Below are 12,848 nucleotides of genomic sequence, written 5' to 3' on the forward strand. Positions count from 1 at the left end.
CCTGTAATCCCAGATACTTGGGAGGTTGGGCCAGGAAAATCCCTTGAACCTGGGAGGTTGAGGTTGCAGTGAGCCAAGATCACACCACTGCACTTTAGCCTGGGCGACAAGAGCAAAACTCCATCTCAAAACAAAACACCCCAGCTATCTTGCAGTAGGTCTCTGGATGCCCAGACACCCCAGGGATGGGGACAGGTGTTAACTGTGGAGAATGGTCAGTCCAGTGACAGCAGGCAGAATGGCAGCCCTGGCTGGAGGCACAGACAGCAGAAAGCAAGTTATACCTAATTTCTTAGTGTGCCCTAGGGAAAATACCTTAGATATGGAGGGGTTGACTTTACGTCAAAAGATTCTCATTGCAGACTATGTATACAGATACAAACACATCCTGAATTACAAGAGTGGCTAAATAAATTCTGGCACATCCATTCAATGTAGACTTTTAAAATAATCTTTACAAAGTGCTTGAAATAACATGAAAAAATACCTTAAAAGTGGAGGTCGGGCGCAGTGGCTCACGCCTGTAATCCCAGCACTTTGGGAGCCTAAGCCGGGTGGATGCTTGAGGTCAGGAGTTCAAGACCAGTCTGACCAACATGGTGAAACCCCATCTCTACTAAAAATACAAAACTTATCCGGGCGTGGCGGCAGGTACCTGTAATCCCAGCTGCTCAGGAGGCTGAGGCACTAGAATCACTTGAAACCAGAAGGTGGAGGTTGCAGTGAGTCAAGATCGTGCCACTGCACTCCAGCCTGGGTGACAAGAGTGAAACACCATCTCAAAAAAAAAAGGGGGGGGGGATATAGGCCGGGTGTGGTGGCTCACACCTGTAATCCCAGCACCTTCGGAGGCCGAGGTGGGTGGATCACTTGAGGTCAGGAGTTCGAGACCAGCCTTGCCAACATGGTGAAATCACATCTCTACTAAAAATACAAAAATTAACCGGGTGTAGTGGCGGGCGCCTGTAATCCCAGCTACTTGGGAGGCTGAGGCAACAGAATCTCTTGAACACAGGAGGCAGAGTTTCCAGTGAGCCGAGATCGCGCCACTGCACTCCAGCCTGGGTGACAGAGAACCAATCTAAAAAAATACATAAATAAAATTTAAAAACCAAACAGAAAAAACTGAAACCCTGATGTGTGTATAGCACTTGTGGATCGTAATTTCCATTTGATACATCAGGAAACTGAGGTACAGAGAGGATAAGGGACAGGCCCAAGGGTCTTGCACACTGGTTTGTGGTGAACTGGATTTGGGTCAGGTCTGACTGGCACCAGATTCTGGACTCCTACGATACTGTTTCTGAGCATCTCCGTGACAGAGCTGGCACTGCACAGGGACCCTTTGGGGCCGGGTTTGTTGTCACCAACTTCACATCCCTGGCTTCCCTGGCTGGCTTCATGAGAGGTACAGCTGGAAAGTGGCAGAGCAGGAGGAGCCTGCACCTGGCTTGTAGCATTTGCAGGGACAAGTTACATACATTGCTTTCCATCCTCGGCAATGCCACTTTGACAGCACAAAATTGACCCTGGCATGAGTATTTACACCATGGAAATTGACAATGCTACACACCAGAGGTTTTAAAACAATTATTCTCTTTTTTCTTTTTTTTTGACATGGAGTCTCGCTCCGTCACCCAGGCTGGAGTGCAGTGGCGCAATCCCGGCTCATTGCAACCTCCGCCTCCCAGGTTCAAGCATTCTCCTGCCTCAGCCTCCTGAGTAGCTGGGATTACAGGCGTGTGCCACCACACCCGGCTAATTTTTTTATATTTGTGGTAGAGACGGGGTTTCACCATGTTGACCAGGCTGGTCTCAAACTCCTGGCTTCAAGTGATCCGCCCACCTTGGCCTCCCAAAGTGCTGGGATTACAGGCATGAACCACCACGTCCCACCAAAAAAAATAGTCTTTAATATTTTTAAAGGTCAGCTTTCCTCCCTGGGTAAAAGATTTGGAGGCAGCGGCTTTCCTTGCAAGCAGCCAAGTCTGGCCAAGGGTGGGAGGCTTGGGTATTAGATAGTCTTGGCTTCAGTGCTTCGCTCTGCTGGACTTTGGCTTCCTGCTTTGCAATATCAGCAAATTATCCTTACCTCACGGGGGGAGTCTATGTGAATCGGTGAAGACAGCATCTATAAAACCACCAAGGGAGACTGGCACACGGAGGAGACCCAGACAGGTGAGCCTCTGCCTGCCCCAGCTTCCAGCTCCTTCTTGTCACACCCACCTAATACCAAGCCTGTGACATCAGCATGCTCATTGGAAGCGGGTGCTGAAATTGTCACTGGCACTTTCTGAATCCCACAGATGCTGTCCCCAGAGCCTGCATTTCGGCATCTGGTTGCACTGTACATGGTGCCAAATTTGACAGGTGCCCATCTGCCAACCCTTTGACCTCCACCTGCTCCCTCTCAGCACCCGCGGTGCATGAAGCCAGCGTCAGCACCCTTAGCACCCCAAGCTGCCCCCACCTCCCACTTCCTGAGTCCAGTAGCAGGGGCTCAGGCATCGGTGGAGGAACACGCTCTGCAGCTTTTGCAAACTGATGTGGAAAAGAGAGTTTGGGATATGGTGGCTCACGCCTGTAATCCCAGCACTTTGTGTGGCCGAGGCAGGCAGATCACTTGAGGTCGGGAGTTCGAGACCAGCCCAGCCAATATGGTGAAATCCTGTCTCTACTAAAATGCACAAATTAGTCGGGCGTGGTGGCATGAACCTGGAGTCCCAGCTACTCGAGAGGCTGTGGCCGGAGAATCGCTCAAACCTAGGAGGTAGAGGTTGCAGTGAGCCGAGATTGCGCCACTGCCCTCTAGCCTGGGTGACAGAGCAAGACTCCGTCTCAAAACAAAAACGAGAGTTGGGAAGCTGAAAACTGGGGACTGTGAAAGTGTTCTGCAAGCCTTCAGTGCTGTCATCCCCCTGTGCGAGCCTCTGCCCACGACCAAGGTGGCTTTGGATCTCCAGTTCTGGGCCCATCTGCATCCCCCTCCACACCCTCAAACGCCATCCTAGGATTCTCCCCTGCAGAACCTGACGCTGATGGAAAGGAGAAGGCTCAGCACCGCTCACACCACACCTTGAGCTTCCAATCCAGTGGGAAAGACAGCTCTGGTCTGTGACACTGACTCAAATTCTTCCCTGGCCGGGAGGCTGTCGGTCCTGGGAGCAGCCCTGCCAAACTCTGGGCCTTACAGGCAAGTCCTCCCAGCTGGGCACGCAGCCGGGGTGTGGGAGGTGTGTTGGGGGCCACTGATTCAGCTGCCCTCCCAAATGTGAGTCCGCTGAGCAGGACCCTACCTCACTCCCACCTGCTTTCACTCATCCTGCCCTGGCAGTGCCCACTGAGCTCAGGTGAAGATGCCAATGAGCCCAGAATGTCACACAGGCCAGCCTGCTGCCGAATGCTCTCCTGACTCCCTGAGGCATAACCACAGCTCTGCTGGGCCACCGGGAACATCGCCCCCCCGGGGATGGAAAGGAAGAGAGTGTTGCTGTCTGAATTTCTGGTGCATTCCTTCCCCCCGCTTTTTGTTTGTTTGTTTTGTTTTTGAGATGGAGTTTCGTTCTTGTCGCCCAGGCTGAAGTGCAGTGGTGCAATCTTGGCAACCTCCACCTTCCGGGTTCAAGTGATTCTCCTGCCTCAGACTCCCGAGTAGCTGGGATTATAGGTACACGCCACCATGCCTGGCTACTTCTTGTATTTTTAGTAGGTATGAGGTTTCACCACGTTGGCCAGGTTGGTCTCAAACTCCTGACCTCAGGTGATCCACCCACCCCAGCCTCCCAAAGTGCTGGAATTACAGGCATGAGCCACTGTGCCCGTTGTCCCCTCTCTACATCACACACCCAGTGCACGGCCTAGAATGCTCCCAGGACAGGGCCTTGTCCACTGGAGAGAATGGCCTAGGAAGCTTCCTTTCGTTTCCTGCACTACTTAGCATGCATTCAGAGGACATCCAGGGCCTGGGCTTGGGTGAAGTGGAATCCTGGGAAAATCACTTCCAGAATGATGCTGAGGAAGAGAAAGTGTTTATGGGAAGCATGTCCTGAATTGGAGTGAGGGGAGGAAATGTGGCCAAAGCCCTTCAAAATGCCCTCCATGTTCTCACCAGACTATCTACAGTTGGAAATTCCACCATTAGTGATTCATTCCTTTGGCTGACACCCGTGAAATCGTGTGATTTTCAGGATCAGGGGTTGCTTTCCATTGGAAAGCCAACAGAACTAATGAGGAGAGCAGATGGTGTTGTGCATTTGTTATCCTACTGCATCTTCAAGCAGCCCATAAAGTCCTGCCTTACTATACCCATTTAGCAGCTGAGAACACTGAGGCTCAGAGAGGTTAGGAAATTGACGAAAGCTCCCACAACGCTGGGGTCATGCTGGATTTGATCCCAAGTCCAGCAAGACACACTCCCTCCCTCCAGGAGCTCCCAGGTCTGGGACTGGCACAAGTAGCTGCATGATGAAGGACGGGGCTCCAAGCTGTGATGCCAGAGGGCAGGGAGCATGACAGGGAGCAGAAGGGAAGCCTCTAAGTCAGAGGAAGGCCAGAAGTTCCCCAATGCTGATGCCTGAGCTGAACTTTGAAGGATGAGTAGGAGTAAGCTGGGTGGACAAGGGGATCAACAGTTCCCACCAGCAGGACCAGCACCTCCAAAGATCCAGGAGCATGAAGGGGCAAGCCATTCTGGGGAAATGCAAGCCCAGATGCCCAGGAGAGGGGGCACAGGAGGTGCAGGTGTCAGACTGAGGAGTCAGCAGCTGCTATGGGACCACTAAAGAAGTCCCAAGTCATCCAAATAAGAAAATAAGTCAAAGTATCTTAGAAGAAAAGAAGGAGAAGGAGAAGAGGAGGGGGAGGAGGAGGAAGACAAGAAGAAAAACAACAACAACAAGAAGAAGAAGAAGAGGAGGAGGAGAAGGAGGAAGAGGAAGGTGAGGAGGAGGAGGAGGAGAAGGAAGAGGAAGGGGAGGAGGAGGAAGGGGAGGAGGAGGAAGGGGAGGAGGAGGAGGAAGGGGAGGAATGGGAGGAAGGGGAAGAAAGGAGGGAGGGAAGAAGGAAGAGGAGGAGGAAAGAAGGAAGCAAGGGAGAAGAAGTAGTCACAAGTCACTGGTCCCAGAAGGTGCTTTGGTGTCCATCAGCGTCTTGATCACAGGATTTTATCTTGGCCTGGCATGGTGCCATGCCTTGGGAGGTCTCCTAAACAGCACCCTAGAACCCCCAGAACCCTCTTTTCCAGCCCCAGGCCCAGACAGAGGTCAAGTTTTCAGTGTCTCTGTCCTCATTTGGGAGCGAGTCTCTCTCCAACTAGCCCTCCCCTGCAAAAGTTTCCCCACTGACCTCCAGCCCTGACCCCAGCTGGTGGGAAATATTTGGTGAGCTCCACAGGGCAGGCTTACCGAAGATAGCTTCCAGGCATTAGGAGTGCCTGTGTAGACACATAATGCTTGTGTAGACACACGTGTGCACACACATGCACATATACACGCACATATACGGGCAGGAGGACAAAAGCTATTCAGCATCTCCCAGCATGGAGGCAGTCTGGTCTGTGGAATGTGTTGAGATAATTTAATACTGGCTTGGACATACGGGATTCCAGGTGCAGGAGCCCTGGAACCCACTGGAATGTGCTAGAGATAAGCATAAGGCATTCTGTCTGTGCCCACTCCACTCTGGTTGGGAGTCGCAGAATGAGGACCTCCTGATTTGAGACAGATTCTTTATCCAGAGAATCTGAGATTCCAGTTCAGATCCTGGAGGTGGGCCTGCTACTCACCTCCCCAGTAAATGTCCAGGCAGCATTGGACAGAGAGGCTGGCCCCGCCCTGACGGGGGCTAAAGAACAGGTCCCCAGAAGCCTTGTTGTTGGGCTACTGGGCACTTCAGAGGTTGAGGGGACGTGGAATAGTCTCCCTAGATCCGTGTGCCTTCCTTTTGGGGTACACCTGAGTAGCTTCTAACAGCCACTGATTGGCACCAAGAGAGAATCCAAAGGTTGGCATCACAAACTTTAAGTATGGAACAGGGAGCAAGTGCCCAGGGACTGTTTGCCCCATCTTATGAATGAATGGCTCTTGTAATGTCTCTGGATTTTTGGGGATGGGAAGAAATGGCCAGGTAACAGCATCCTCATCCCCAACTGTACTGAGAACCAACTACAGTGGGACAGAACATCAGGGGCTGCGTGGGTGTGTGCGTCAGTTTCCCTCTACTGCCCCCAAACTGCCTACTCCAGGAGCTTCCCAAAAGGGAGAGAGAGATGAGGAGATAGGCATGCAAATGCCCATGTGGAGATTTTCAGCTACTCTGGCCATGATCCCATTTCAGAGCACACCAGACAGGAAGGGCAAAGAGGTCCCATCATGAGTGCCAAATTGATTGGTACTGGCTGCCCAGAACACAGTGCTGGGAAGAATTCTAACATCACCCATGTGCTGCACTTGACTGGTGATGTCTGCCATGGTCACAGCCATTCACCATCCCTCATCTACAAGCTGGGCTGTCCCCTTTCCCTGAACAGGAGACAATTCGCCAGCCTGGACTTTGGTAGCAGAGAGGGAGGCCCTGGCCACCCAGGTATAAACAAGCCACAGGACTCCTTGCCAGATTCCTCAGGACCTTTGAAACACAGATTGGCCTGTCATTCCCCAATTGTCCAAGACCACGCCTGCTTCCTTTTCTGAAGATGTTAATGTTGCTTGTATTAGGAAACACTCATCTAAAATAGAAACACATTACAGGGTTAATTTCTCCTCTGTGAGAATGGCTAAATGCTTTCTTTCTCAATGGAGACTTGAGAGACGATCTGGTTGTCACCAGAAGTCACCTCAGAGCCATCGAGAACTCTACCCAATGAAGGGAAGACAGGCCTTCGCGCTGTGCTCTGGGTTAACGTTCGCAAAAACGCTTCCTGTGGTGCTGCACTCCTAAAGCCCAAATGACCTCTGGAGTCTGGGTCACCTCATTTGGACACCTTGGTCTGCAGTGTGCTGGGCAGATAGAGGTACCTCCAGATGGCATAGTAGTGGGTACCAGCACCAAATGCTACAAAGAGATGCCAGATGGCGTGGGCAAAGGGGATCCTCCCGTCACTCTTGAAGAAGACCATGCCCAGGCAGTAGAAGACCCCTCCGGTCACCAGCTCCCAGATGCCCTCGGTGTTGGGCTGTCGGCAAGGACAAGGGTGGGGCACAGGTCAGAGGGGCAGCCAGTGTGGCTGGAAGTACCAGCCAGTCCCCACCACCCAAAACTAAAAGACACACAGATGGCAAACCAGCCCAGAATCCCAGGTGGGAAGCCTCAACGCTGATATGCCAGCGATTCTCCCCAGACTAGTTCTCAGATGTCCCATTTCTATTAAAATCTCATCAATTTTTTTTTTTTTTTTTTGAGACAGGGTCTCAGTCTGTTGCCCCAGCTGAAGTGCAGTGGCACAAGCGTAGCTCACAGTAGCCTCCAACTCCTGAAACTATCCTCCTGCCTCAGCCTCCTCAGTAGCTGGGACTATAGATATCCCATGGCGCCATGCCTGGCTAATTTTATTTTATTTTTGGAGATGGGGGCATCTCGCTATGCTGCCCAGGCTGGTCTCAAACTCCTGGCCTCCAGTGATTCTCCCACCTCGGCTTCCCAAAGTGCTGGCATTACAGGGGTGAGCCACCACACTCAGGCTCAAATAATATTTATATAACTTATCTGTTTTTTTTTTTTTTTTTTAAGACATAGTTGCTCTTTTGCCCAGGCTAGAGTGCGGTAGCAAGATCTCGGCTCACTGCGACCTCTACCTCCTGGGTTCAACCCGGGATCCTCCTGCCTCAGCCTCCTGAGTAGCTGGGACTACAGGTGTGCACCACCATGCCCAGCTAATTTTTGTATTTTTAGTAGAGACAAGGTTTCACCACGTTGACCAGGCTGGTCTCAAACTCTGGACCTCAGGTGATCTGCCCACCTTGGCCTCCCAAAGTGCTGGGATTATAGGTGTGAGCCACTATGCCTGGCCTATAGCTTATCTTTTGTAAAAATGTAATACATCTGGGTATATACACAAATAATTGAAAGCAGGGTCTTGACAGATATTTGCACACCCATGTTCATAGCAGCATAATCACAACAACAAAAGGAGGAAGCAACTCAGGGGTCCACCAAGGAATGAATGGATAAACAAAACGAGCTCAAGGCTGGGCGCCTCACGGTGGCTCACGTCTATAATCCCAGCACTTTGGGAGGCTAAGGAGGGCAGATCATGAGGTCAGGAGTTTGAGACCAGCCTGGGCAACATGGTGATCTCTACTAAAAATACAACAATTAGACAGGAGTGGTGGTGCATGCCTGTAACCCCAGCTACTCAGGAGGCTGAGGCATGAGAATCACTTGAATCTGGGAGTTGGAAGTTGCAGTGAGCCAAGATCATGCCACTGCATTCCATGCTGGGTGACAGAGTAAGACTCCATCTCAAAAAAATAAAATAAAATAATGAGGACAGGACAGAGTTATAGTTTGCAGAGATGCAAAAAGTTCTGGAGATGGATGGTGGTGATGGTCACATGACAATGTGACTGTGCTTACTGCCACTGAACTGAATATTTTACCACAAGTTTTTAAAGTAATGGCATAGCAAAAAAAAAAAAAAAAAGTAGAGAAAATAATTTTTGTTCTGCTTCATGGCAAAAAATATTTAGAGAAAAAAACATGGTAAGAAAAAAGTAGTAGTCCTGGCCCCCAGATGTGAGTACTATTAACAGGAGTTGTTCTTAATAAAAGAAACTCTCTGCAGGGCACGGTAGCTCACGCCTGTAATCCCAGCAGTTTGGAAGGCCAAGGTGGGCTTAAGCCCAGGAGATCGAGACCAGCCTGGGCAATATAGTGAGACACCCATCTCTAAAAAAAAAAAGAAGAAGAAGAAGAAAGAAGAAGAAAGAGAAGAAGAAGAGGAAGAGGAAGAAGAAGAAGAAGAAGGAAGAAGAAGAAGAAGAAGAAAGAAGAAAGAAGAAAGAAGAATTCAAGACCATTCTAGGCAACATAAGGAGATCCTGCCTCTACAAAAAAAAAAAATTGTTTTTTTGAAACAGAGTTTCGCTCTTGTAGCCCAGGCTGGAGTTCAGTGGTGCGATCTCAGCTCACTGCAACCTCCGCATCCTGGGTTCAAGAGATTTTCCTGCCTCGGCCTCCAGAGTACCTGAGACTATAGGTGTGCACCACCTCCGGCTATTTTTTTTTTTTTTTTAGAGATGGGTCTTGTTGTGTTGCCCAGGCTGGTCTCAAATCCCTGGACTCAAACTATCCTCCCACCTCAGCTTCCCAAAGGACTGGATTATAGGCATGAACCACTGTGCCTGGGCTACTGCCTCTTTAGACAAGTCATGCTAGGCCTCAGTTTCCCCACCTGCCATAGGAGAGTGTGACAATCTCAACAGCCAAGTCCAGCCCAGACACTCTTGGTCCCTTGCAGGGACCCATCCATGCAGGGCTGGCAGCACTTACCATGGAGAGGATGACCAGGGCAGGGAAGAAGCCCATCACGATGTAGCAGAGAAGCTCCACAAGCTTGTACCTGGCAGGAAGACAAGCCATGCCAGCCTTAGGACATGCCTCCCCATGAGGAAACCGCGCATAGCTCCGTGTTCCTGGGGAAGAGGGAACACTCTGGCCAGAACAGTGAGAAGAAAGGATGCTTTCTCTGCCCAGCACGCCTTGGCTCAGATTTCACCCAGCTACATCCAATAAGTGCTGGCAGTTGTGTGACCTTGGGTACTTTCCCTCCCTGAGACTCAGTTTCCACATCTGTAAAATGCATGCTGGTGTCACAGCAGGGATTACAAACATTGGGCATAGCACACACGGGCACTTCCTATGCTCAGCCCATGGCAGACATCACTATTTGATCCCAGCATCTCTTTCCACAGGGCCCAAGCAGCCACTTCCAATCGAGCTGGGTTGCTGCAGCAACCGAAGCCTCTTTGCTGTCCCTGGACTAAATGACTTCCAGAGGTTCCTAGGCTCTGAGACTGCAGGAGGTCTTTTATTCTCTTTTGCTTCTATCGTCCTGTTTCTATAATAATCCCATTGAATTATTTCCATCCCCATCACTCAGCAGAATGGGGATACAGAGAGTGTGGCTCTTTCAGGACCTCTCCCTTTCATCTGCTAATAATTTAGGGAGGGCAGGTGGCATGTGACCACCCCCACCCCACCCCGGTTCAATGGGGCTAGGAACCTATTTTTTTTGTTGTTTGTTTGTTTTTGAGACAGAGTCTCCCTCTGTCGCCCAGGCTGGAGTGCAGTGGCACGATCTTGGCTCACTGCCACCTCCACGTCCCGGGTTCAAACCGTTCTCCTGCCTCAGCCTCCTGGTTAGCTGGGATTACAGGCGCCCATCACCATGCCTGGCTAATTTTCATATTTTTAATAGAGACAGGGTTTTATCATGTTGGCCAGGCTGATCTCAAACTCCTGACCTCAAGTGATCCGCCTTCCTCGCGGATCACTCGGCCACCCAAAGTGCTGGGATTACAGATGTGAGCCACCACACCTGGCCACCTGTGATGTCTTCTTGATAACTTCAAGTTGACCCTAGGGGCTGCAAGACCTGGTGGCCACCCATGAGCCTGAATGGCATGACAGCCAGAGCTGTGCTCTTACGATTATGGCATCATCCTGGGCTCTCAACCACCCAGGAGCACTGCCCAGGAGGCTGCAGCATCTAAGGGAATCCCGCCTCCCAGCAGCCCCCAGGCCTGGCTTACCGCTCGTGGAAGAAGAAGACATAGATGGTACCCACGGAAGCCATGATCCAGACCAGCCAGCGCATGTGGGAGGCCCAGGGGCCCAGCTCCCGAAGGTTCAGCCTGGGAGAGAGAGAGCCAAGGCCATGGCCCTGAGGGGGGCCCACCAAGACCCCAGCCCTTGAGGACCGGCCTGTCACAGGAAACGGACCCCAAGGAAGTCCTATCACCCGTCGCTCCACGGCTGGGACATGGGCGCTCACAGGAAGACAGGTGAACAGGCAGAAAGTGCACTAGATAACTTGAAACAGCAAGCAATGATTAGAGGAAAATTAGCAAAATTGATAATATCTAGAAGAAAAGGTAAGTAGGGCCTCAAACTGGCAGGCTGATGAACAAGTAAAGCCTGTTTGGAGGGAATTGTGCATTCTCCGTCACTGCAGTTCCAGCAGCTAACCAAAGCAACACTGTTTTGTTTTGCTTATTTTTTTGAGATGCAGTCTCTATCTGTGCCCCAGGCTGGAGTGTAGTAGCACAATCTCGGCTCACTGCCACCTCCACCACCTGGGTTCAAGCGATTCTCCTGCCTCAGCCTCCCGAGTAGCTGGGATTACAGGCACCCACCGCCGCGCCCGGCTAATTTTGTATTTTTAGTAAAGATGGGGTTTCTCCATGTTGGCCAGGCTGGTCGCGAACTCCTGACCTCAGGTGATCCACCCACCTCGGCCTCCCAAATGCTGGGATTACAGGCCTGAGCCACCGCGCCCGGCCTCCAATCCTTTGTTAATAATTATTTTAAGAGACAAGGTCTTGCTACTTGAGAAGCTGAGGCGGGAGGATTGCTTAAGCCTGGGAGGTCGAAGCTGCAGTGAGCCATGATCACACCACTGCACTCCAGCCTGGGCAACAGAGTGAGACCCTGTCTCAAAAAAAATTAAACATAATAATAATTTAAAAATCAAAAATATGAAGAAGATCTGTTTTTACCAACATAGATAGATCTCTAAGCTATATTGCGAGATGTTCAGTAGGTGGAGGGTATGAACCAAGAATGAGATGACTAATATTGTGTGTATGTATAAAGAGAGAACTGTCGGCCAGGCGCGGTGGCTCACGCCTATAATCCCAGCACTTTGGGAGGCCAAGGTGGGCAGATCACAAGGTCAGGAGATTGAGATCATCCTGGCTAACACAGTGAAACCCTGTCTCTACTGAAAATACAAAAACAAAATTGGCCAGGCATGGTGGCGGGTGCCTGTAGTCCCAGCTACTCGGGAGGCTGAGGCAGGAGAATGGTGTGAACTCGGGAGGCAGAGGTTGCAGTGAGCCAAGATGGCGCCACTGCACTCCAGCCTGGGCAACAGAGCGAGACTCCGTCTCAAAAAAAAAAAAAAAAAGAGATAACTGTCAATGCACAGAAAAAGATCTGAACCTCCTCCCATGTGGTTTTGTCTGGAAAGGTATAGTTAATAGTGGTAATGATTGCGGAAGAGGGTCCTTTGAGTTTTTTCTGGAATGAATTTCTATTTTTTTTTGGAGATGGAGTCTCACTCTGTCACCCAGGCTGGAGTGCAATGGCACAATCTCAGCTCACTGCAACCTCCGCCTCCCACGTTCAAGTGATTCTCCTGCCTCAGCCTCCCGAGTAACTGGAATTACAGATGCACCACCATGCCTGGCTAATTTTTGTGTTTTTAGTAGAGATGGAGTTTCGCCATGATGGCCAGGCTGGTCCTGAACTCCTGACCTCAGGTGATCTGCCCGCCTTGGCCTCCCAAAGTGCTGGGATTACAGGCGTGGGCCACTGCGCCTGGCCTGGAATGAATTTCTGAAATGAGAATGTGTTACGTAAAACTTCTGCCAAAAAAAGTGACCTGCATGGAGTCTGTCATTATAAAGAAGTTAAGTAACACTGAAAAGTTTAAGAGTAAAAAATAATAACCCGTCTCATTACCCAAAATACCCATCTGTGAACATCATTCTAGATATCCTTCCAAGTAGACCTAAAAATAGGCCACTGGGTGGAAGGATAGGATGGGATGAAGGGAAAGGAGAAAGGGTGAGAATTAAGTTATGCACATCATTTTAAAGTAAAAGTAATACATTTAATTTTAACTTGAC

General features: G+C 50.5%; 1 protein-coding gene across 1 annotated transcript in view; it reads right to left on the minus strand.

Annotated features, from left to right (window-relative positions):
• Window positions 1–5,551: 5,551 nt before the first annotated feature.
• Window positions 5,552–12,848, minus strand: part of MMD2 (monocyte to macrophage differentiation-associated 2) — a 61,559-nt gene continuing 54,262 nt past the window's right edge. Inside the window, exons 5-7 of the mRNA XM_011925952.1 lie at window positions 10,749–10,850; window positions 9,487–9,556; window positions 5,552–7,171 (exon numbers count right to left, since the gene is read on the minus strand). Of these exons, the coding sequence (XP_011781342.1) occupies window positions 6,968–7,171; window positions 9,487–9,556; window positions 10,749–10,850 (376 nt within the window). The 3' untranslated portion in view covers window positions 5,552–6,967. The remainder of the gene's footprint in view (window positions 7,172–9,486; window positions 9,557–10,748; window positions 10,851–12,848) is intronic.

Source organism: Colobus angolensis, unplaced genomic scaffold, assembly GCF_000951035.1.
Source record: "Colobus angolensis palliatus isolate OR3802 unplaced genomic scaffold, Cang.pa_1.0 Scaffold667, whole genome shotgun sequence".
NCBI classification, from domain to species: Eukaryota; Metazoa; Chordata; class Mammalia; order Primates; family Cercopithecidae; genus Colobus; species Colobus angolensis.